The 22,886-nt window shown below is 44.8% G+C and overlaps 1 protein-coding gene across 3 annotated transcripts in view; it reads left to right on the top strand.

Annotated features, from left to right (window-relative positions):
* LOC138795523 (midasin-like) overlaps positions 1-22,886 on the top strand; it is an 82,126-nt gene that overhangs the window by 14,510 nt on the left and 44,730 nt on the right. For all 3 annotated transcript variants that reach the window (XM_069974739.1, XM_069974738.1, XM_069974740.1), the window contains exons 3-17: positions 6-230; positions 3,122-3,229; positions 5,236-5,428; positions 5,680-5,892; positions 6,125-6,256; positions 6,945-7,048; positions 7,277-7,394; positions 9,130-9,323; positions 11,106-11,187; positions 11,280-11,375; positions 13,525-13,637; positions 15,255-15,403; positions 17,121-17,181; positions 17,708-17,916; positions 18,024-18,127. In XM_069974739.1, coding sequence (XP_069830840.1) covers positions 6-230; positions 3,122-3,229; positions 5,236-5,428; positions 5,680-5,892; positions 6,125-6,256; positions 6,945-7,048; positions 7,277-7,394; positions 9,130-9,323; positions 11,106-11,187; positions 11,280-11,375; positions 13,525-13,637; positions 15,255-15,403; positions 17,121-17,181; positions 17,708-17,916; positions 18,024-18,127 — 2,101 coding nt within the window. The remainder of the gene's footprint in view (positions 1-5; positions 231-3,121; positions 3,230-5,235; positions 5,429-5,679; positions 5,893-6,124; positions 6,257-6,944; positions 7,049-7,276; positions 7,395-9,129; positions 9,324-11,105; positions 11,188-11,279; positions 11,376-13,524; positions 13,638-15,254; positions 15,404-17,120; positions 17,182-17,707; positions 17,917-18,023; positions 18,128-22,886) is intronic.

Raw genomic sequence — 22,886 nt, 5'->3', positions numbered from 1 at the left:
GACAGGTTTTCCCTTCGGTATTTTCAGAGCGCTCCACCAGTGTTTAACAGACTGTTCTTGGAGAGCTGTGACTCGAGCACAGTCCGTTATGGACGTAGACGGATGAAACTACGAGACCTGATGGAAGCAGCTTACCGATTTCTGCAACAAGATGAACTTTCCTTCAGAGAAATGTGGGACTGGAGCGTCTGTGTGCCTTTACTGAAGAGTCATGATCTAGCTGTTCGGTGGTGCGTTGACCTTTTTACTAAGTTTTGTTACTTAAAACATACAGTATCTTACAAAAGTGAGTACACCCCTCACGTTTTTGTAAATATTTTTAGATCATTTCATGGGACAACACTGCAGATATGACACTTTGATACAGTGTGAAGTAGTCCGTATACAGTTTGTATAACTGTAAATTTGGTGTCCCCCAAGAGAAGTCGGCACACAGCCCCGGCAACAAAAGTGACATACCATACAGCAGCTTAACAAGACAGGATACACTGAGAACAGACCTCGCCATAGTTGAGCAAAGAAGATGAGTGCATGCGCTTAGCGACATATCCAGAAGTTGTCTTTTCAAAAAAGACGTATTGCTGCAGAGGTGAAAGAGGTAGGGGTCAGCCTGTTAGTGCTCAGACCATACACTGCATCAGATTAGTCTGCATGGCTGTCATCCCAGAAGAAAGCCACTGCTGAAGAGTATGTGCGATGCCCTGGCCCCTGGGGGCCACTTCCGCAGTGCTGGTGTTATGAGCGGGCAATGACCGGGGCAGCTGCAGGGGTTATACTTGTCACGGTATAGGCCTGAAGGCGGCACAGCTGTAGGGCCGGTCTGTGGAATCAGCGGGTGATGATGGGCATGCGATTCTTCGCTGCACCTAGTCAGGGCACCAGTTAGTGGACACCAATGCCAGGGTTCAGTAACAGCGGTTTTATTATAGATGAGGTAACTAGTAGCAACAGTTCTGTCCGGATGCAACCGGGTATATAGCAGGCTTTGACAAATAAAGCAGGAGTGGTGCTGCATAGGCTGTGAGAATACGTGCCGGATGATGGGAGTAGGAGTATGAGAGAAATAGCGTTGCTGGGTAGTTTACTGGAGAAGAATACTTGCTGTGAATCCTTGTAGCGATGAGAAGAGATAACGGAATGACACCCAGATGAGAGAGAAGACTCCGGACACTTGAGCAGGCAGATACAGCCGAGGACTTGAACACAGCAGAGCACTCGATCCACACTTCTAGTAGTGAAGTGGGAGCTGCAAAGAAGTAGTCCAACTCCTCTGAGGCAGGAGAGGGACGACACACATCCTCCTTGCCTGGAAGCAGGGGGAAGACTAACTTGTTAGGAGGAAGTGGGAGGTCACATGGTTGCTCCTGGCCAGAGCTAGTCGGCCATTGGAGGAACCATGGTTACAGGGCACTGGCACGGTCACGTGATCCACAGCCTTGCATACCACTGTACAATATAATAGCACACAGGAATACATGAGAATACACATGAGAATGCACATTACCAGAATACTAGGGGAAAACCAGCAGCAGTTGCAGTGCAAACACTTACCAGAGTAGTAGTCTGCATGCTCTGGGACACTGCATATGCACAAAAAGCCTACAGACTGAAGACAAGCAGACTGAGGCCTTATTCACATGTCCAGGGATTTTTAAGGGCTGTGATTTGGTCCCGCTAGCTAGCCCCGTAATCCATGGAAAACCATCTGTGATTGCATCCGTTTTTACTTCCCTGTCCATGTTTTGTACTGATGTGCATCACCCCAGTATGTATTCCACCAGGAGTAGGCATCATGCTGAACCATGTAGTCCCCTGTATGAAAATGCTATTCCTTGTAGTCCCCCTGTAAATGACATGCTGGCCCTTGTAGTCCCCTCTAAGACCCCCCCCCTCCCAGAGAGCAGCTGGCAGCACATACCTCGAGCCTGAATATTGCCCTCCCTTCTGTCTGGACCGGCAGGGGGGGTGGCAGTCGGTGGCTGTCAGGTTAGGAGACATGGAGCCGGCATACACATATTGACCTGAACCGGCATAGTCCACCGTTGCTTCTCTTTTCTTGCTCTCCAAGTCACGAGTGACGCCACTCGTGTCGGGAGAACGAATGTCGGGGGACTATGCAATTTTAGGTCAGTATGTGGGGGGGGGAGGGGGGGGGGGGGAGGGGGGGGGGGGGAGGACACGGGAGACTATGGGTTTAGGCTGCTTCCTCTGGGAGGCATTGGCTTTTAGTAGGGAAGAAAAGAAAGCGGTAACTTCTGAGCGGGCTATACCTGTCAGTTTTGCTTAGTGCCTGGAGAGATGACTGGTTCTTTTCTGTAGTTTTTTTTTTTTTGGGGCAAGCAAGTGTTTTCTCTAATGCCCCCCATTACAGTCAAAAAAAAAAAAAAAAAAAAAAAGCTATACTCACCCGCTCCAATCCCCTGCTAGTTTAACTTCATCCCCTCCCTCCTTCTGCCCTATTCCTGGTCCCTGTGGCATTTTGTTACGGCAGGAACTGCCTGCTCTGCCCAGTGATTTTGTGAGTCTGCTCTCAGGTATGCCGACATATATTTCTACATATGCATTAATGTTTTTTTCTAACAACTGGTTTAAGCTGACCGTTCCACGGATTCCCGATTTCTCATGGTAAAGGCTTGTTGCAAGAAGTAATCTCTCTTCAGGAGAAGCGGCCATGTGTGTACATGAGGATTGGCACAAGGTCTGGCCGTTATGTATCTTATACGGGACATTCACTAGTACAGGATCTGTAGCCGATAATATTGCTGTGTGTGGCAGCCTCTGCGCAACCAGATGAGCGAGCAGTTATGGCAATTACCGCTGGCTGGGCAGAATCTGCCACACACAGCAGTAGTGTCGGGCAGCCTCCCCCTGTGCACTGTATCTAAGATTATACAGTACAAGGAGAGGGGAACTGGACCCTGCTCCGTATAAAAAGCAGAGGGGGCCATGTTGCATAAGTTTAATGGTGGATACACTTATATTTATACTTATACTTGATAATTGGACTAAATACATTTTTGTCTGATAAGATATATAACAAGGTTTATTTTATTTGCTTTTACTTTGCAAAGTTTGTTGAAAACACAGTACCTATTTAATGATATGCATTGTTTTCTTCTAGGTACACTTCCCATTGCTTGGCTCTAGTTACTTGTATGTCAGATGAGAACAGGCAGACCTTCCTGAAGAAATTGTTTGGTACAGATGAATTGATAAATTTCAAGCTTCAGTAAGTACCTGTGTGATTGCCTCAGCCATAGTATAAAAGCACACTGGGATTTCTTTTTTTACTTTAAAGATGTAACAGGCCTATAATTGCAGACTAAAGCACAGTCATGGCCAAAAGTTTGGAGAATGACACTAATATTATATTTTCATATGATCTGCTGCCCTGTGGTTTTTATGTGTGATTGTCAGATGTTTTTATCACATACAGAAATATAATTGCAATCATATTATAAGTAACAAAAGCTTATGTTGACAGTTAAAATGAGTTAATGCAGCAAGTCAATATTTGCAGTGTTGACTTTTCTTCAGCACCTCTGCAATTCTCCCCGGCTGCTCTTAATTAACTTCTGGACCAAATCCTGACTGATAGCAGTCCATTCTTGCACAATTAATGCTTGCATTTTGTCAGTTTGTTGGTTTTCGTTTGTCCACCCGTCTCTTGATGATTGACCACAAGTTCTCAATGGGATTAAGATCTGGGGAGTTTCCAGGCCATGGACTCAAAATCTCTGTTTTTGTTCCTTGAGCCATTTAGTTATCATCTTAGCTTTATGGCAAGGTGCTCCATCATGCTGTAAAAGGCATTGTTGATCGCCAAACTGCACTTGGACGGTTGGGAGAAGTTGCTCTTGGAGGACATTCTGGTACCATTCTTTATTCATGGCTGTGCTTTTAGGCAAGACTGAGAGAGCCGATTCCCTTGGCTGAGAAGCAACCCCACACATGAATGGTTTCAGGATGCCGGTTACAGTTGGCATGAGACAAGACTGGTGGTAGCGCTCACCTCGTCTTCTCCAAATAAGCTGTTTTCCAGATGTCCCAAACAATCGGAAAGGGAATTCATCAGAGAAAATGACTTTACCCCAGTCCTCAGCAGTCCACTCCCTGTGCCTTTTGCAGAATATCAGTCTGTCCCTGATGTTTTTTTTGGAGAGAAGTGGCTTCTTTGTTGCCCTCCTTGAGACCAGGCCTTGCTCCAAGAGTCTCGGCCTCACAGTGCGTGCAGATGCGCTCACACCTGCCTGCTGCCATTCCTGAGCAAGCTCTGCACTGCTGGTAGCCCGATCCCGCAGCTGAAACACTTTTAAGAGATGGTCCTGGTGCTTGCTGGTCTTGGGCGCCCTGGAGCCTTTTTGGCAACAATGGAACCTCTCTCCTTGAAGTCCTTGATGATGCGATAGATTGTTGTTTGAGGTGCAATATTTCTAGCTGCGATACTCTTCCCTGTTAGGCCATTTTTGTGCCGTGCAATGATGACTGCACGTGTTTCTCAAAACTTTTGGCTATGACTGTAGTAGACTGTTGTCTATGTACCTGGTATACCTGATGTGGCATGCATGGATTTTTAGCCGCCTTGGTTCTTATTTCCCCACTGACGTGGTGGCGTCTCATCACTGCATAAGAATTAGCTGTGTAGTCAGGTGAGGTGTATAACTAATGGTACTTTTACACAAAGCGATATTTCGCCCGATCGCACGATTAACGATTTCGAATGAACAATGTGTTGATCATAAACGACCAACGATTTGAGAACTTTTGAAAGATCAAAATGAACGATTTCTCGCTCGTTGCTTGATCGTTTGCTGTGTTTACACAGAACTATTATCGCTCAAATGCGATCGTTATTGTGCAAATTCGAACGATAATCGCTCTGTGTAAAACCACCATAACTCTTTAAGTAGGTAATGCATAAACGCACCTGCTAATATATACCCAGATCCCACAGATAGAGCTGGGTGCAGAGGAAGGGGTCTGTGAACTACCAGGAGGTATCTGATAGGTGATGATGAGCATGTTATCCTGTAATACACAGGACAGACTGCTTCCTGTAACATAGCTATGTAGTTTTTTGGCGGTCACATGACTCGGTACTGATGCAGCTGAGCTGGAATAAAACAGATGGTACTGATGAAATAATGGCATAACTGTGCATTACATGGACAAAAAACAGAGTGCCTGTTTTATATTTCTCAAGATCTCTCTAATGCGAATGCTTTTGTTTTTCAGATTGCTGGATGAGCTCCACAGCCAAAATATAGAGCGGGGACTTTTATTAACCAATCCAGAGAATTCCTTATGGCATAAAGACAAACCCCAAGAATGCACAAAGAACCAAATTGTGTCTGGCGATCTCTGTTCACATGTTGTGCCTGTTTGTGGAATAACACTTCCTAAAAAAACATTGAAAAGCAAAGAGCAGGTAACAATTGCAGATATTGGGCTCTAGGTTGCATGTCGCTGCATTATCAAAGTAACTTTTTTTTTTTTTTATAAAGAAATTCACATTTTTGTACCACCCTGTAGTTTTATGCAGTCCTTGTATTGTACAGATGTAGATATTTTGTGTGTGTGCGCCTATATGTCACAAAATCTCATACAGCTTCCACAGTTAGAACATTTTCAAAGCAACAACACAATATTTGATAAGTCTAAATGTCTGTTCTTTTACAGGAAATTTACAGTAATCCACTTGTGTTAGTGGAGACAACTTGTAGGAGTCTTCACAGTCTTGCTGAAGCAGTCTCCTATCAGAATGCTGTACTTTTGGAAGGACCCATAGGATGTGGGAAAACAGCTCTGGTAGAGCACTTGGCTAGAGTTACTGGGCGCTTGAAACCGCCTGACTTACTAAAGGTTCAGCTTGGGGATCAAACTGATAGCAAGGTAGGGAAATAATAATGGAGAGGCAAATTCCCAGTTCCTCCCTGGAAGTGGAGTTGGCAAAAACATATGGGGTGTCAAAATTATGTGTAACTTTCTGTACGTGTATGTGTATGTGTGTGTGTATGTATATGTGTGTGTGTGTGTGTGTATATAATATAGTGTGTGTGTATAATAAATATATAAAATTTAATGTATAATGTTTTTAATTAATATATATTTTACATTTTTTTAGATGTTGCTTGGAATGTATCGCTGCACAGATGTACCAGGAGAATTTGTGTGGCAGCCAGGAACCTTAACACAGGCTGTTGCCAATGGCCACTGGATCTTGTTGGAGGATATTGATTATGCACCACTTGATGTGGTAAGAATGTTTTTCCCATATTAATAGTAGTAGGGCCCAAACATTTAATTCTAAATGGTCTCCCATAATATTTCTTGTCTTAGATATTCTTTTCAATAAAAAGGGGGTTTTCCGAGGCTTTTATATTGATGTTAATCCATACTAGTAGCGCTCACGCTCCTGGCATCTTCAATGATCAGCTGATTGAAGGAGCATTAGTACTTTGGCGAGGGCCTTGATCCTTTCACTGTTTACCAGGCACAGCTCTGTAGATTTGTTAGTATCTGTGCCTGGTGCTACAGCTCAGACCAAATAAATTAGTAAGAATGATCTCCTAAGAACTGCAGTACCAGACACAGCCACTACAAAATGTACGGAGCTGTGCAGGGTGTGCTGTCCTTACCAGAAAGCCAAAGTACTTTCAGTCTACTGATGGGTGTAGTTGCCTGTACTCTGATTTCCACTGCTTTAATATTGGTGGCCTATACTAGGGGTTCATTATCTATAACAAAGTCCCCGAAAACCAAAGCTTTGTTATAAGTAATAATGAATGGGATTGCTGTTTTTCTTTACCAAGTTCTTTAGTCCTCTTCTAATCAATTATTTTACTGACTTTTATTTGTGCTTCAAGGGCTGTATTCAATTTTCAAAGCTTTGTTAGACAGATATTTGCACTTAATTTCTATTCCTTAATTTGTTTTCCTTGCAGATATCTGTGATAATATCTGTTTTGGAAAATGGCCAGCTGCTTATTCCTGGAAGAGGTGACTGCATCAAAGTGTGTCCAGGATTTCAGCTGTTTGCTACTAGAAGGTTAGGAACTCACATTTCCTTTTCTCAAACTGTTAGGTGTTTACATTTGGATTACATTGGCGAAAGTTAGATGTGCGCACAAATGCAATGTAAACCTTGTTATAATCCCATACACTTTGCTATATCCACTACTATTTATTTTGATTACTTTTTTCCATATCTATATTGCTTTATTATATTCACTAATAAGACCAAATTAAACAAAATTTATACTTTATTCTGTTCCAGGTTACTTACTTCTAGTTCTGGTTTATGGTACAAACCACAGAACAGCCATGCCTCATTGCTTGACAAATATTGGAAAAAAATACATTTAGACAACATGACCCGAAGTGAGCTGAAAGAGGTACAGTAGAAATGTGTTAAGATGAAATGTCAAGATCCTTCTCCATAGAAGCCGCTCTTAAAGTGTCTTGTACAAAATTGCACTTTTTTGCATGTTATTACTTTTATAAAGCTTTAAAGTGTAAATTTTGTGTGTTAAGCCAATTACCTAGGATCAATTTAATATTAAACAAAGGATACAACATTTTTTAGGGATAGGCCATCATTGTTAGATCAATGGTGTTTTTCTTTACTGTATATTAGTGGCAGTTTTTAAAAAATACAGTACACTCTAGATGTGGTGTTTGGTAACCCATTTAGGATAGTATGTCTCTCATAGACCATAGACTTCCATTAAAGCCCCCCCTCCCAAATGAGACCTGTCACTGTGCTATCTAATGAACATTTGTGATAGAGCAGGAATAACTGAGCAGATTAAAGCGTAACTGTAATTTAGATATTACTCTGTTAAAAAGCCCTTTAAAAAGAGCCATAAACTGCAGTGATAGCTTGTGCGCTTGCTGAGATATCACTAGTTGTTTGGCTCAGTGAGATATCACTAGTTTATTTCTGAAGTGTGTTAGAAAGGGTAACACCACACACACTGCATCGCAGCGAGTTTTCTGCTGCGGATCCGCAGCAGATTAGATCTAAATAACTGAACACAAATCTGCATCAAATCTGCTCCGGATCCGGTGTGTGTGTGAATGCACCCTTAAGCACATCATTTTAAAACTTTACCCCTCAAAGAATTCAAAACAAGCCATAGGACCTTTTATTAACCCTTTTCGGTGGTTAACTTAAATAAAAGCAAGTGGAGGAGAATTGTAAAAACTTTTCCATTTTTTTATTTTATTTTTTTTTTGTGTGCAAATTTTTTGAGAATGAGGAGTGGAGGGGGGATGGAGAGGGGTGGCAAGGTGGAGAAAGGTCGGCCGGGGTGTAAGAGGTGATGAGGGGGCAAGGTGGAGAGAGTGGTCATAAGAGGGATGAGGAGAGTGAGGTCGGGGGAGTGAGGGGGGGAGCCAGGCTCACTGGGGCGCAGCAACAGCGGCGGCAGGGCAGAGAGTGGAATTGCTCAGACGCAAGCATATGGCAGCCGGCGCCAGAGGGGTGCCCTCAGCCCCGCCGGCTCGGGCACACCCATACCCGGCTGTGGCAGGGCTCCAAGACCTGTCGCCGGGCATCGGAGCGGCACTGGCATAGTTGCCAGCAGTCCCGGGTATGACCAGGAAAATATAAAAGGGGCTTACCGGGTCCTAGCCGGGACTGTTAGCAACTATAAACTGGGTGTCATGAGAGTGAAGGGGGGAGCAGCAGCAATGGCGGCATTGCAGAGGCCCCAGTAACATGGCGGCCGGAGGGGTGCCTGTGGCCCTGCTGGCTCAGGGACACCCCTGCCAGACACCGGTCGTCATGAATCAGCAGTGATGAGACTGAAGGGGGACCGGCCACACTGCCGGGGCAGCCATGAAGACAGCAGCCACAGTGCCAAGGCTGCAGGAAAGGGATGAAGGGAGGGGGCGGGACTTGGGCGGGCACCTATTTGATAATCCGTACAAAGCAGAGTACGGATCTTCAGGAGTGCTGGGCAAAATTGAACAAGTAACTTAGAGCCAAACACAGCCAAAAACGGTTCACTTTTCGTTATTACTATAAATTGCGAAAATTATTATCAGACCTAGGCTAACTAAAAAAAAAAAAAAAAATATTATAGTTGTGCTTTAATATATATCTTTTATTATCTTTCTCTACAGGTTCTTCAGCAACTATACCCAAATTTGGACCTTGCAACAGACAGATTACTTGACATCTACATTGAGCTTACAGGAGAAAAGCATCGTTCTGGGCTCACTGAAAACACTGATACACAGCTGAATACGTGTAGTACTGAAGGCTTGAAAATATTTGACAAAAGACAGTGTCTTGAAGGCAGAGGCTTATCTTTACGGTATTGTTTTTTTTCTCTGTTTTTACATGTTATCAAGGGGTTATCCGGCTTTGCAAAACAATAGCTGCAAGGTGTTTAGTATCTTCCTACTTCAGCCAGTGATTGGCTGAGCCGGATGTCATCCTCCAGATGAGTCCATCTTGGTGGAGTCTGGAATTTCTCAGGGGGCATACTGGAGATCTGTAGGAAGACATTGCGGCAGTGCAGTGAGGTAAATATAGCTCCTTTGTTTTTTACGTACTTGCAAGTTGCAGCCATGTAGCTATTGCTTTTCATAGCTGGATAACCCCTTTATTGAAATATATTTTATTTGCTTTTTTTGTTTTTGTTTCTTCTTGGTGTCTTATGCTCTGTTTACAATTAAAGGACAAGTGCCATGAAAAACTTTTTCCCAGTAATTGAAGCACATTACAAAGTTATATAACTCTGTAATGTGCTTCAATCACCTATCTGCCTCCCTTCCCTGTCTTTTCCCCCCTCCACCCCCACCAGGAAGTGTCCTAACTCACACAGATCTAATTAATGTCATCACCGTCACCAGGCAGCTCCTTCTTGAGAGGATGAGTCATCAGCAGGAGGGCTGCTCTAGGTCCTGTTTTAGCAGCCTCCCCCTCCCCAGTCCAAGTGATGGCTTGCAGTTGTTCAGCCAATGGGAGCTGAGCAAGCCTGTCACCGGACAAGGCAGGGGAGGGGGGAGGCTAGTGTAACAGAAGAAGGAGCTGAGAGAAGAGCTTGGTGATGGTGACGACAGTAATCAGGTCTGTGTGAGTCAGGACACTTCCTGGTGGGGGGTGGAGGGGGGAAAAGACAGGGAAGGGAGGCAGATAGATGATTGAAGCACATTACAGAGTTATATAACTTTGTAATGTGCCTCAATTACTAGGAAAAAGTTTTTCATGGCACTTGTCCTTTAATGAACTAAGAGACATGCCAGACATTAGTAGAGTGCATTAAAAAAAAAAAAAAAAAAAAAAAAAAAAAATATATATATATATATATATATATATATATATATATATATATATATATATATATATATATATATATATATATATAAATATTTTCATGTTCTGTGACTCTAAGGACCTTATTTATAAAAAACAGAAAAACACTTTCTCACATTTAGTTAAAGTTGAAGCATTTCCTCCATATATCGGTAATAAAGCACTGGCCCTTTTAAGGGTGGTCGGGGAAAAGTTGCCGGTCACTTTTTAGCAGTGTTTGAGTTGGAAGAGTCCATTGTGTGGGGGGAGATCTGTGCTGTTCTCTTCCTGGGTGCTGGATGATTGTATATGAGCAGCAGTGTAATGTGAAGATATCCTGTGTAATAAAGAGAAGAGGCCATAAGTATTGTAGCAGTAAACTGTGTTCTGTGTATTGGTTTCTCTCTGGGAGGAGATGGTGTGGTTTTTTTTTTTCAGTGTTCTATGGCTGCAGCAGGCTGTGTGTGTGAAAGAGAGCTGCAAAAATTAAAGGGGTATTGTGGGCAACAGTGAAAAATCCAGGGGGGCGAGGTTGGTGGGATCATAATCAGAAGTCCTATTTACCTGTCCCCATGGCCCTGCAGTGCAGCGTCAGGGCTTATGGTCCCCCGCCGGGTTGCTAATTCTGTGATGTCATGGCCACACTAAGTAATGCCCAATCCAATGAGTGATAGAGGTCCCAATGGTTGTATACCCACCAATCAGCTAGTTATCCCCTATCCTGTAGAGATGTTTTAATCTTGGGCTAACCGCGTCACCAAACTGAACTTTTTTTTTTTTTTTTTTTTTTTATTAACAGAGACTTACTAAAGTGGAGCAACAGAATCGCATATAGTTTTGATGGTTCCTCAACAAACACTGCTTTAAATATATTCCATGAGGTAAGATGTAGTTCTGGATGTTAGTCATCTTTATGTTGTCTTTGAATGTAGAAGCAAAATAAAGGCTAATAATTTTGACATTTGCATACTAGGCACTTGACTGCTTCACAGCGATGCTATCCACACCTGCGGTCAGGCTTAAGATGGCAGAAGTAATTGGCAGCAAACTGAACATTTCCAAGCAGAAGGTGAGCTGCAGTGAAACATACATTGTTACAGATAAAATAAAATGAAAATGTAAATGTATATATTTGTGCATGTGTAGGGATGACTATAGAGGTGCTGTATGGCATTGTCATTCGTTAAAGCTAATGTACCATCCAGCTTTTTACATGGATGGAATAACGCCGGTGCCGCGGTCCTTTTTTTGAAGTGTGGCCTGGCTCCAGCGTATGGCGCCGTTCTATTCCCGGGCAGCGGCCGGGGGTGAAGCACTGGAGGCGGGCCCACCCACCCCCAGTGGAAGGAAACCCTCACCCCTCTATGACGCAGCTCCATTCATTCTTATGGAGCAGTGACCTCTGCAACAGAGCATTGCCGGCATGCCTTATGACTTTTGCAGCTACTAGGTAGCTTTTATATCTGCCTTTTCTTGTGACTGTGTGCCTGCGATGCATATAATAGAGTAACAAAATTAGATGATGACCTGTTCTTTGAATATTTGCTCGTATTGTAGTGAAAATACAGCAATGAAACCACAGCTGATTCTAATAGGCAGTGTGAGGTGGTGAACTTTCACATTTTATTTACTGGAAGGGCCAAGTTTAACTTGTATTTTGATATTAAAATTAATACTATACTTACCTTCATTTTTGTTAAATGTAAAAGGGGAAAAAAAAATGAAAGTAATTAAAGGGAAACTCCTGGTAGAGGTAAAAAAAAATATGAAACTTCTGCAGAAGCATATAGCATTACTTATCTATCCAAGTTTTGAAACTACCGAAAGCCCATTTGTTTTTTGGGGTTTTTGTTCTGTATTGTGTGGCTGTACACAGTACTACAGGTTCCAAAATGCAATGCTTTCCCTCAACTGTTCATCACAGTCCCCGCCCACATGTTGCATAACATCTAGGCTGTGTTCACGCAGTTTCATTGTATTACTGAATTATTTGCAGTACTTTTATCGTTTCATTGTGGTCTCACCCACACAGCACACAGTTACTACCTGTAACACCACACAGAACACTGTATTCTCTACCTGTAACACCACACAGAACACTGTATTCTCTACCTGTAACACCACACAGAACACTGTATTCTCTACCTGTAACACCACACAGAACACTGTATTCTCTACCTGTAACACCACACAGAACACTGTATTCTCTACCTGTAACACCACACAGCACGCTGTATTCTCTACCTGTAACACCACACAGCACGCTGTATTTTCTACCTGTAACACCGCACAGCACGCTGTATTTTCTACCTGTAACACCGCACAGCACGCTGTATTTTCTACCTGTAACACCGCACAGCACGCTGTATTTTCTACCTGTAACACCGCACAGCACGCTGTATTTTCTACCTGTAACACCGCACAGCACACTGTATTCTCTACCTGTAACACCATACAACACACTATATTCTCTACCTGTAACACCACACAGCACACTGTATTCTCTACCTGTAACACCACACAGCACGCTGTATTCTCTACCTGTAATACCGCACAGCACGCTGTATTCTCTACCTGTAATGTTGATATTGGGATAAAGTAAAGAACTTTTTGAATTTAATTTAAACTTTTTATCTTTTCATCTCCACACACATATTATAATCAAGCATCTTTTATTATTGAAGTTGAGCCCCACAATAAGGACTTTATCAGATAATATTTTGGGCTCTGATCCTCTCTGCCGTTTAGCATAATTTAATTGTGTTACTGAATTATTTTTGTGAATACTCTGCAGTACTGCAATGAAACTCCAACATGTGTGAACATAGCACTAATTTCACAGTAGAGTTTTGCACAATCATTGAAGTTGCAGCAGCAGCTTCTGGCTGGTCAGAGATGGTGAATCACTCAGGGGATTGGTGGATCCAGCCACGCCTCCTGTGACATCACGACCTGCCCCCTGTCTGCATCATGAGCCTGTACTCTGCAAACACAGTTATTCTTTACTATCTGGATACCATCAGCTACCAATGCGGCAGAACCGCACAGATATAGTAATACATTACATAGACACATCTATATAACTTTTAACGTACTTTTAATAGAAAACAAGTTTTCCTTATGTGGAGTTCCCCTTTAATATAAACATAGAAGATATACCCCTGAAAGGGGAAGAAACTGTGCAAACCTTACTGTTTTAACTACTTTTTGTGCTACAGGCAGAATTTTATTGTCAACTTTATAAACCAGAAATTGCAGTGCGAGAACTGGATGTTTCCATTGGTAGAGTCGAGATGCTTAGAAAGCAAACGGCGAGCATTCATGTTCACAGGTATGTGGTAATGTGGTTTCTCTCAATATTCTGTAGAGTAATCACTAATGTGTACAAGCTCCACATAAAGCAAAATTACATTAATCTCTGGGTATTTTCTTGTTAAGCAACTTGTCCAATTATTCTCTTATGCCTTTATGCTGTTCTTGTTTAGCACCTTTTAAAGGGGCTCTCTAGCCAAATGTAAAAAAACAGAAAGAGCTTACTGTGTTGGGAACTTAATAAAGAAGTGATACTTGCCCATGCCCCCACAGCACCTGTAGCTCCCAGTCCTCTGATCTCATGACTCTGATCAGAAATGCCCTCTCAGCGAGTGAGTGAAATGGAACACCTCTGCAGTCACTGACTGGCTGAGTGGATAGTAGTACCTGATAAGTTATAATGACACAGAAAGGCTGATGGTCAGCTAGTAGTGCTGCGAGGCACCCAGATGGGCAAGTTTGACTTCTGCTATTTTCCCAAAGTACTCTGCCCGCCCTGGTTTTCATGTTATGTTGGTTTTTATGTTTTTTTGTGCCTGCTGTCATGATTGTGGCTTTTTAACAGTATAAGTAAGACAGCCATATAGTGCTGTAACAGTGAGCATGCAGTTGGTCACTTCTGCAGTCCTGATATTATTGCAGCACTTATTTCAGGAGAGCCTGCAGTTTAAAGGGGACCTGTTACCCCGGCTGACTTGCTGAAACCCGCTCGCCTGCCCCCCCCCCTTCTCGAAGTCCCGGGTCCCGTCCCGTCACCGAAAAATCTCAGTCGGAAGCCATGCGCGTGCTCACTATAGATGAGTCCGACCATTCTCTAAGGCGTCTGATTCGCCTCTGCTGAGCGCGCGCACGGTTTCCGACAACCATTTCTTGGCGGCAAGACGGGGACCTGGACTTCGAGAGGAGGATAATTATAAGTGGCTCCACCAAGAGGTCGGACGGGCTTCACCCAGGCGGCCGGGGTGACAGGTCCCCCTTTAAAGAGGTCACCTCCTGAAGCATTTCTGCTGTTTTTTTTTTTTTTTTTTTTTTTTTTCACACTACGAATTTTAGTAAGAACACAACAGTTTAGGAGCTGTCCACTGTCTTTTTATTTGGGATCTCCAGTGAGCAGAAGACAGCTGAAGCCTTGTGCTTTCTGCTTACACGTCTGATTCCATTTCTGGGGGGTAATCCTTCCAAGATGCGGAGGGGACAGGTGCATATCCCCACTATTTAGCACAGGGTTAGTTTTGCCTGCACGCGATATCCATTAGCTGCACAAAGTTGTCAGCTAGAAATATAAATGGGAGCTGCCCTGTCCTCTAACAGCACCCCCCCAATCTCATCAATTAGGGGAAAGAATATCTTGGATATTGTCATAACTATAATTGAAATTCTTAGATGGAAGCCCCGGACACCAGGGTATGGCGCCGCTGTGATTGGTCCCCTGCCGATGTCTGACATGTCAGCTGCCTGACATAGGGTGTTTACATACTTGTTCTGTTACTCAGTGATTAAATCTTAACTGTGGCTGCAATTTTCTGCTTTGTTTCTGTATTTTGTTTCTATTTTCCTTTTTATAGTTCCTCTTTCATATACAGTGTATGCTTTATGCTTTCTCATTATTGATTATGCTTTGTCTTTTTCTGTCCAGGGACAAGATAACTTTTGCTACCACGCGACCATCTTCAATATTAATCGAACAGATTGCAGTGTGTGTTAATAAAGCAGAGCCGGTCTTGCTTGTTGGTGAAACTGGCACAGGCAAAACATCCACGGTTCAGTACCTTGCACATATTGCAGGTATTTAGCATTTTGTTTTATTCATAGCTATTACAAGTAAGCACATATAATTCTACATTTTGAGACTGTGACAAGTCTATAGAGGATACTGCTGCTACTATAACTTTAGGTAGGAAATGCATACTAAATGAGCCAATGGTATGGAGGCTTATTGGAGTTTCGTTAAAAGGGTCAGCAGCGTCTTTGCATCTTTCTACCTCTTTATTTGAAGAAATACTTGTGTTTCAGTACAAATCTACTCTAGTTTGTGTCCTTAGCCTTTAGGCCAGGTCTACATTGCAACATTTTGTAGTGCTTAAAAAGCAGCTACGGGCCTTTATTACACCAGCAGATTATCTGATAGATTCTTTTAAACCAAAGCCAGGAATGGACATCTCAGTCTTTCCTTTTATTAAGGAAAAAATTGAGGGGTATACAATCTAGTGGGCTGCAGCTGTCAATAGTTAAAATCAATCTGGTAGCTCTACAAATAGTCAGTGTAGCCCTGTCTAAGGGCTATTTTACATGGGCCCATTATCGGCAATGAGCAAGTGTCAGTGCTCAGCCTCAGAGCGGGAAAACGCCCACTTGTTGTCTGAATGCATTTTCTGAAAAGTGGTAAAATTTATTCTTATCAACCGTAAACGGGAGACATGGGGACGATAACAATGTTAATGGCTGCTCGAACGATACGACGAAAGTTTGTGCAGCCCGCCTGCTCGATTGATTGAGTAGTGTAAAAGCACTGCAAACAGGCGCTGATCTTGTGGATTGGCCCTCATTTGTAGCCACGGACGGCTGAAAAGATCCAGGTGCAAAAGCAACCTAAAATATTTGACTGGGTGTGGTAATACTAAAGGCCCTATGATACGAATTGATTAACAGCCGTTATGGGCGATAATCACTTATGGTAATAGGAGACCTTGATCAGCTGGCATGCACGATGTCGACTGATCGTTGTCTTTCAACAGGCTGAAACAGCAACGATTAGCTGCTGTTGCTCCGTGTAATAGGAGCAGTAGACCGCCCCTATCTCCTATGTGCTCTCTTGTGCCCCGCACTTACCCACATGCTGGCGGCGTGTGTAATAGTGCCGGCAGCGAGCAGAGAACTAGGTAGGAGCAAGCAAGCGCCAACTTGAGGGGTTGGCGCTTGCTTGCTTGCTCCATCTGATCGCCCGTGTAATAGGGGCTTAAAGGGGTGCTCCAGTGTGGGGGACGGGGTGGCTGAAATAAAAGATGTCCACTTACCTCCCCGGTTCCAGCGGCGGGTCCCGCATCACGGCGCTCCAGTGCCCGGTTCCTGGACGCTTCCTGGTGTCTGACTCCGCCCGAGACGCTACGTCTCAGGGCCACTCAGTGAAGGAGGCGGGATCCGTTTGAAGTCCGCTCGGATCCCGCCTCCTTCACTGGGTGGCTGAGCGGCCCTGAGACATAGCGTCTCGGGCGGCGTCAGACACCAGGAAGCGGCCAGGCACCGGAGCGCCGTGATGCGGGACCCGCCGCTGGAACCGGGGAGGTAAGTGGACGTCTTTTATTTCAGCCACCTCCTCCCCGGTCCCCCCAAAAAAGTGCCCCCACGCTGGAGTACCCCTTTAAGACTCACTAGAGGTTACACAGTTGATGTCCATCTGAATGATGATATGTAATAAATCCCTTTTTTGGTAATGCAATAATTGCATCATGGCTTCCATTTTGGTCCCATATTTTGTTTAATACTTTTGTTAACTTATGCACAGGTCAGCGCCTTCGCATTGTCAATATGAATCAACAGAGTGACACAGCTGATCTTTTAGGCGGGTAAGTAGATTGCATAGTGTTCTCTAAATATGTTGTTCCTCAAGTAATGATGAGTGACATATCAATCATCATGTTTTTTGTTCCTCCCCCCCCCCCCCTTTCCTTTGTTTTGTATTTTAGTGTTTTTCTCTTTAATAAACACTTAATGCCTTTTTCCTGGGGCTGTAATAAAAATAAACAAAAAAACATATTTGCCTACCGCCTTTTCCTTGATGTCTGGCTCCCCGCTGGTCTCACTGGCTACAACTTCCAAGGCATTGTTACTGAAATATATGTCATAGTCACATAGTTATGGGGTGGTGGAGGGTGTTCTCATCTGGGAATGTACTATTAAATTCAAAACAGAACCTATGGCAGCAGTGTGAGCTTAGCCTTATACTCAACATTTATAAATGCTTCCTTGGAGGTACTCGATTGGAACATCTAATCACTGGAGCTGTTGAGAAAAGGTTTACTGGAGAGGTTGAGAAAATTAAACTTTACAGGGAATAACTTTTTTTTTCTGTCTTTCTTCTGCTGATTTTAGGTACAAGCCTGTGGATCACAAATTAATATGGTTACCTTTGCGTGAGGGTTTTGAGGAGCTTTTTACACAAACTTTTTCAAGGAAACAAAACACAGCATTTTTGGGCCACATTAGCACATGTTATAAAAAGAAGAGGTGGCAAGATCTCCTTAAGTTAATGCAACATGTTCTGAAAAATGCCATGGCTAAAGTTGAGACTGGAGACACTGGTAAGTTAGCGCATACTGGTTTAGACAATGTGTGATTTTTGTCTTGTGCCTCACCATTTCCCTAAGGAAACAGCTGTTCTAACTTGCTTTCTTTATCCTCCCATTAGAATTTTTGCTAAAAGAGAAGTGGGAAGCTTTTTCTCTACGTCTCAATCAAGCCCAGCAGCAGATGAGGATGACTGAAAATGCTGTGCTTTTTGCATTTGTAGAGGTATTTATAAAACGTTGACATTGTATACAAACATTGTATACCATTCTACAATTCAATACCTTTAAGTTGCTTCCATGCATTGCAGGAATGCTACAAGTATCTCAGAGTATAATGCTTTTTAGAAGGGTACTAAATAAAAATGCCCCCTACCCAGAGCAGATTTAAAACTTTTCTGAAGTAGTCAGGAATAATTTTACCCAAAATTGAGCAACAGTCACATTTTCATTCAGTTTAGTGTTAGCCATAGAACCCAATTGTAGAAACAACCACTGTTTAATTATAACAGGCAGTACAGCACACATTTCTCGTGCGTCTTATTGGGGGACACAGATACCATGGGTATAGGCTGCTGCCACTAGGAGGCGCTGACACTAAGAAAGAAACAAAGGAAGTGACTCCTCCTGAGCAGGATATACCCGCCCACAGGCACTGAGGTAAACCAGTTTAGCTTAGTGTCAGTAGGAGGCAGACACAGGTCTGGGTTCTCCAGACCAGTTTCTTCCTTTATGTTTAGTTAGTTAGATTTTCTTTTTCCTTCTAGGTCTTATGGATTCTTGGGCACGGTGGGTAATCTAGACCCACCCTGATCCCCTCACTATGCGACCAGGGAACAGACCATAAATATAGATGGACTGTCTACCCTCGGTTGCCACCGGCCGGCAACGTGACACCATGGCACCAAATCAGTCTGACTGTCTGGTCGCCTTTCTGCGGACTCTGTATCCGCACAGCCCCTTCCCGCCTCGCCCCCCAGAGCTTGGCGCGTAAGGTGAGGCACCCACCGGCTGAAGACGGCAATGGTGAGTATGTGCTCCTACCTGGTGAGTATATTCCCCCTGCCCTCCCTCCCAGGCCACCATTGTATTCTTATAGACAACCCCCGGGCCATGCTTTCCTCACACAGGGATTTCTCCATCTCCCCATGCTCCACTCCCTCAGGGTCACTGTACCTCTGTGGCTCTCCCCTCAGTCAGTAACAGGCCAGCCCCCTCCTCCATTTTATTTTGTACTGGTGCCTCTCTGGGTGCCATGGGGTGTACAGTGAGGGATTGCCCACTCCTGTCAGTGCTGTGCAGGCTGCAGTTTCCCGCCTTTTTTCCCTATTGTGGCTATGTCTGGAGTACCTGCTCTAGAGGATGCTCCGCCTCCTCCGTTAGGCCCCGCCCCCTGTCGGCCGCAGCACCCCGCCATTTTTCTTAGGTTGCTGAGCCTGCACTACTGCACTGTGGATGCCCCGCCCCTCCCGTTAGGCTCCACCCCCTTTCGGGTGCCGCGTGGGCCACAGCATCCAGCCCTGTATCTTATGTGGCTGATTCTGCACCCCGGGATGCTCCGCCCCCTCCCGTTAGGCCCCGCCCCCTTCGGGAGCCCCGCAGCCCGCAGCATCCTGACATTTTTCTTAAGTTGCTGGGACTTACTGTGTGATGCCCCGCCCCCTCCCGTTAGGCCCCGCCCCTTTCGGATGCCGATAAGGGCCGCAGCATCACCATTTTTGTTATCTTTTTAACTCTGTGGAGCCTTCACTGTGATGCCCCGCCCCTTCCCGGGTTGCCCCGCCCCTTTTCGGGTGCTGCGGACTGCAGCATCCTGCCGTGTGTCTGTGTGTGTGTGTTCCTGTTCTCTCCCGGGAGAGCTACCACACACACTGTTCTATTCCCAGCAGCTTCTCCTGGCTCCTACTGGTGGAAGTGGTTATTACACCATTACATATATGAGAATGGCTTGCATCATGTTTTATTATGGCCAATGTTCCATATAATGTTCCAGCAACCCTTGGTCTGCAGATCCAGCATTTTTGGTGCTGGTTGACCCCTCTGTGTCAGATTTTATATATTTAAAATTACATTAATACTTATATACACATTCTGGTTCCCCTCCAACCACATACGCACAGACACATTCCCCATCACCATACGGTGTTTCTGTGTCCTCAGTGAGATCCTTCTGCTACATGGTGTCACAAGTAGGACACTGCACCAGACACGTTACTCACTACTAGACGGAGCTTACTGTGCTCTGAGCAGAACCCTCTGCTACATGGTGTCACGAGAAGTACATGGAACCAGACACGTTACCCACTATCCAGGTGGTGTATCTGTGCTCTGAGCAGAACCCTCTGCTACATGGTGTCACAAGAAGTACATGGAACCAGACACGTTACCCACTATCCAGGTGGTGTATCTGTGCTCTGAGCAGAACCCTCTGCTACACGGTGTCACAAGAAGTACATGGAACCAGACACGTTACCCGCTATCCAGGTGGTGTATCTGTGCTCTGAGCAGAAGCCTCTGCTACACGGTGTCACGAGAAGTTCATGGAACCAGACACGTTACCCGCTATCCAGGTGGTGTATCTGTGCTCTGAGCAGAACCCTCTGCTACATGGTGTCACGAGCAGGACACGGATCCAGACACGTTATCTGTTTCCAGGCAGTGTATCTGGGCTCTGAGCAGAACCCTCTGCTACACGGTGTCACGGTAATTACACGGAACCAGACACGTTACCTGTTTCCAGGCGGTGTATCTGGGCTCTGAGCAGAACCCTCTGCTACACGGTTTCCCAACCAGGAGAACCGTCTGCTACATGGTTGGTCATACAGGTTATGGGACCAGACACATCACCCATTGCCAATCATTGTTCCTGTGTTACTCAGAGCTACCCCCTCTGCTACAGGATGTCACAAGCACGACACATGTCCTGTCATTCACATCACCCATTAGCGGGCGGTGCTTCAGACCTGCCTCTCATCTTCATGACATAGATTCCTTTACTACATGATGTCACGGACATAGAACTGGACATGTTACCCCCTCCCAGGTGGTGGTACAAGGTTATTCAGAGCTCTGCCCTCTGTTGCATGATATGGCTCCATCTACATTACCTGTAGTTCGGTGTGCACAGATTGTGGTATTCTGTTACACGATGTAATACACCTTCTTCAGGTCCACTCATTATAGTGCATTATAGTGGTGATGCTTGGCATTTCTCGTGTCCAGTTCTCGTTTACATTGGGACACAGTCCTGTTCTCTTCCCTGCTCCCAGAGCACACCCTGTAGGCTTCTGTTTGCTTGTCTAATTTACAGGTCTGACCAGGCACATTACCTGCTTCCAGTCCAGGGATTTGTATCTCTTGAATGCTGGTCCTTGGTTACTTACTGCTTGCAGCTACTCTGCTCGTGTTACCCTGTATATTACCTTTCATCCTCGTAGGACTCCCATGATCGGTGCCTGTCACTTCAGGGGATCATCATAGGGTAACTTGTTACCACACCATTTCGTCTTCTGTATGTTTCCACTAGCAAGTCTCATTACCTGCTCTCGGGCAGTGTAACCTTGGTTTATTCCTCTCGGGCCGTATCCTTTCTAAAGCCCGAGCATCCTGCTACGTGTCCCACTACACAAGGTACAGAACCCCTCGCTTTACCTGCCCCCGGACTGTTGTACTGTCATACTCTGGTCCTCTGAGTGGCCGGCAGCATATAGGTACAGTCACTATTTCATCCTGGTACTGTCAGGGTGGTTCTTCTGTCCTTCATCTGGGCATAACTACCATGTTTTGGCATTTGTTTCACTGGCTGTTACCCAGTAGTATGGCTTGGTAACAGTAGTAGTATTGTATTGCCTAGACCGTCCCCTCTGCTATACTGCGGATGGCCCTCAGCGAGGTTTGTTCTTATTGTCTCATGGTGCTCTACTTCAGGAAGCTGTCCTTGGTCAGCACCAGACACATTGCCTCTTCTCTTTGATCTGGGTGAAGTGAGGCCTCTCGGTTCCTCAGGTAAAACAGTAAGGGTTTCTTCTACCCCTGGTGTATGTAGGACATCGACTGCCTACATGACTCACAGTGCTGCTTTAGGACTTCTCCTTCTGCATCTGCCTATGGCCAACATGGCTAGTATTTAGTCTTCTCTCTCTTAGGCAGCTGCAGTCTCACAGGGTAAGGATTCCTGTTTACTGCCTGTACTGTTTCTCTACCGTCCTAAGCCTAGGTGTATGGTCCCTTTGTGGTCTAGCTTCTCAAAGTGTCCTTTTTTGGCCATATGGACTATGAAGCATTGTTGTTCTCAGTTCAGGGTTTTGCAGTGCTCCCGCATACACAGTTATTCTTACGCTCTGGAGTAGCACACTGTTGTGCATGACCCCCCTATCCTAGGTTTGGTTTTTTACTACTCAGTCAGGAAATCTTCAAGCAGTCCTTCTCTCCTCCGTGAGGATGGAATATTTAGTATAACAGGTATCCTACAGGCCTCCAGAGGACTGTTATTCCGAGATTGCTTCTTCCGATAGGCAGGTGTGGGTTTTCAGCCCTCATTGGCCTCTATGAGCACTCCTGCTTGACTTGCTTGTCCTTGGTCTTCTTGTTGACCTGCCATGCTCTCCAGATGGGACTCCCGGTCCCCCTCCCTTATCTTGTCTCCCATGTGGAGTCCTCGAGAACTTCTCCCTTAAAGATTTCCTCTACTTGCAAACAGGGTTGTTCACTGGCCCATGTCTGGCCCTACCTAAGGCTCTATCGTCTCCGAACCTATTGCATTCTGGCCAGGCTTCATTTGTTCGGCAAGTTGCCAATTCTCGATCATCTTTTCTCATTAACCATTAAAGTCCCCTTGTTTTCCTGTTGCTCTGTCCACCAGAATGCATCTGGCTCTCGCCTTTCCAATTGCCTAGGGATCCGGTTGAGCTGGTTGATCCGCTAATCTCTTTAATGTGGCCATTGGATCCCGCATAAGGTTCCTTTCTCAAGCAACGTCTCTGCTC

The sequence above is a fragment of the Dendropsophus ebraccatus genome, chromosome 6, assembly GCF_027789765.1.
Source record: "Dendropsophus ebraccatus isolate aDenEbr1 chromosome 6, aDenEbr1.pat, whole genome shotgun sequence".
NCBI classification, from domain to species: Eukaryota; Metazoa; Chordata; class Amphibia; order Anura; family Hylidae; genus Dendropsophus; species Dendropsophus ebraccatus.
Note: the sequence above shows the minus strand (reverse complement) of the source record. Positions and strands in the feature narration are given on the sequence as shown.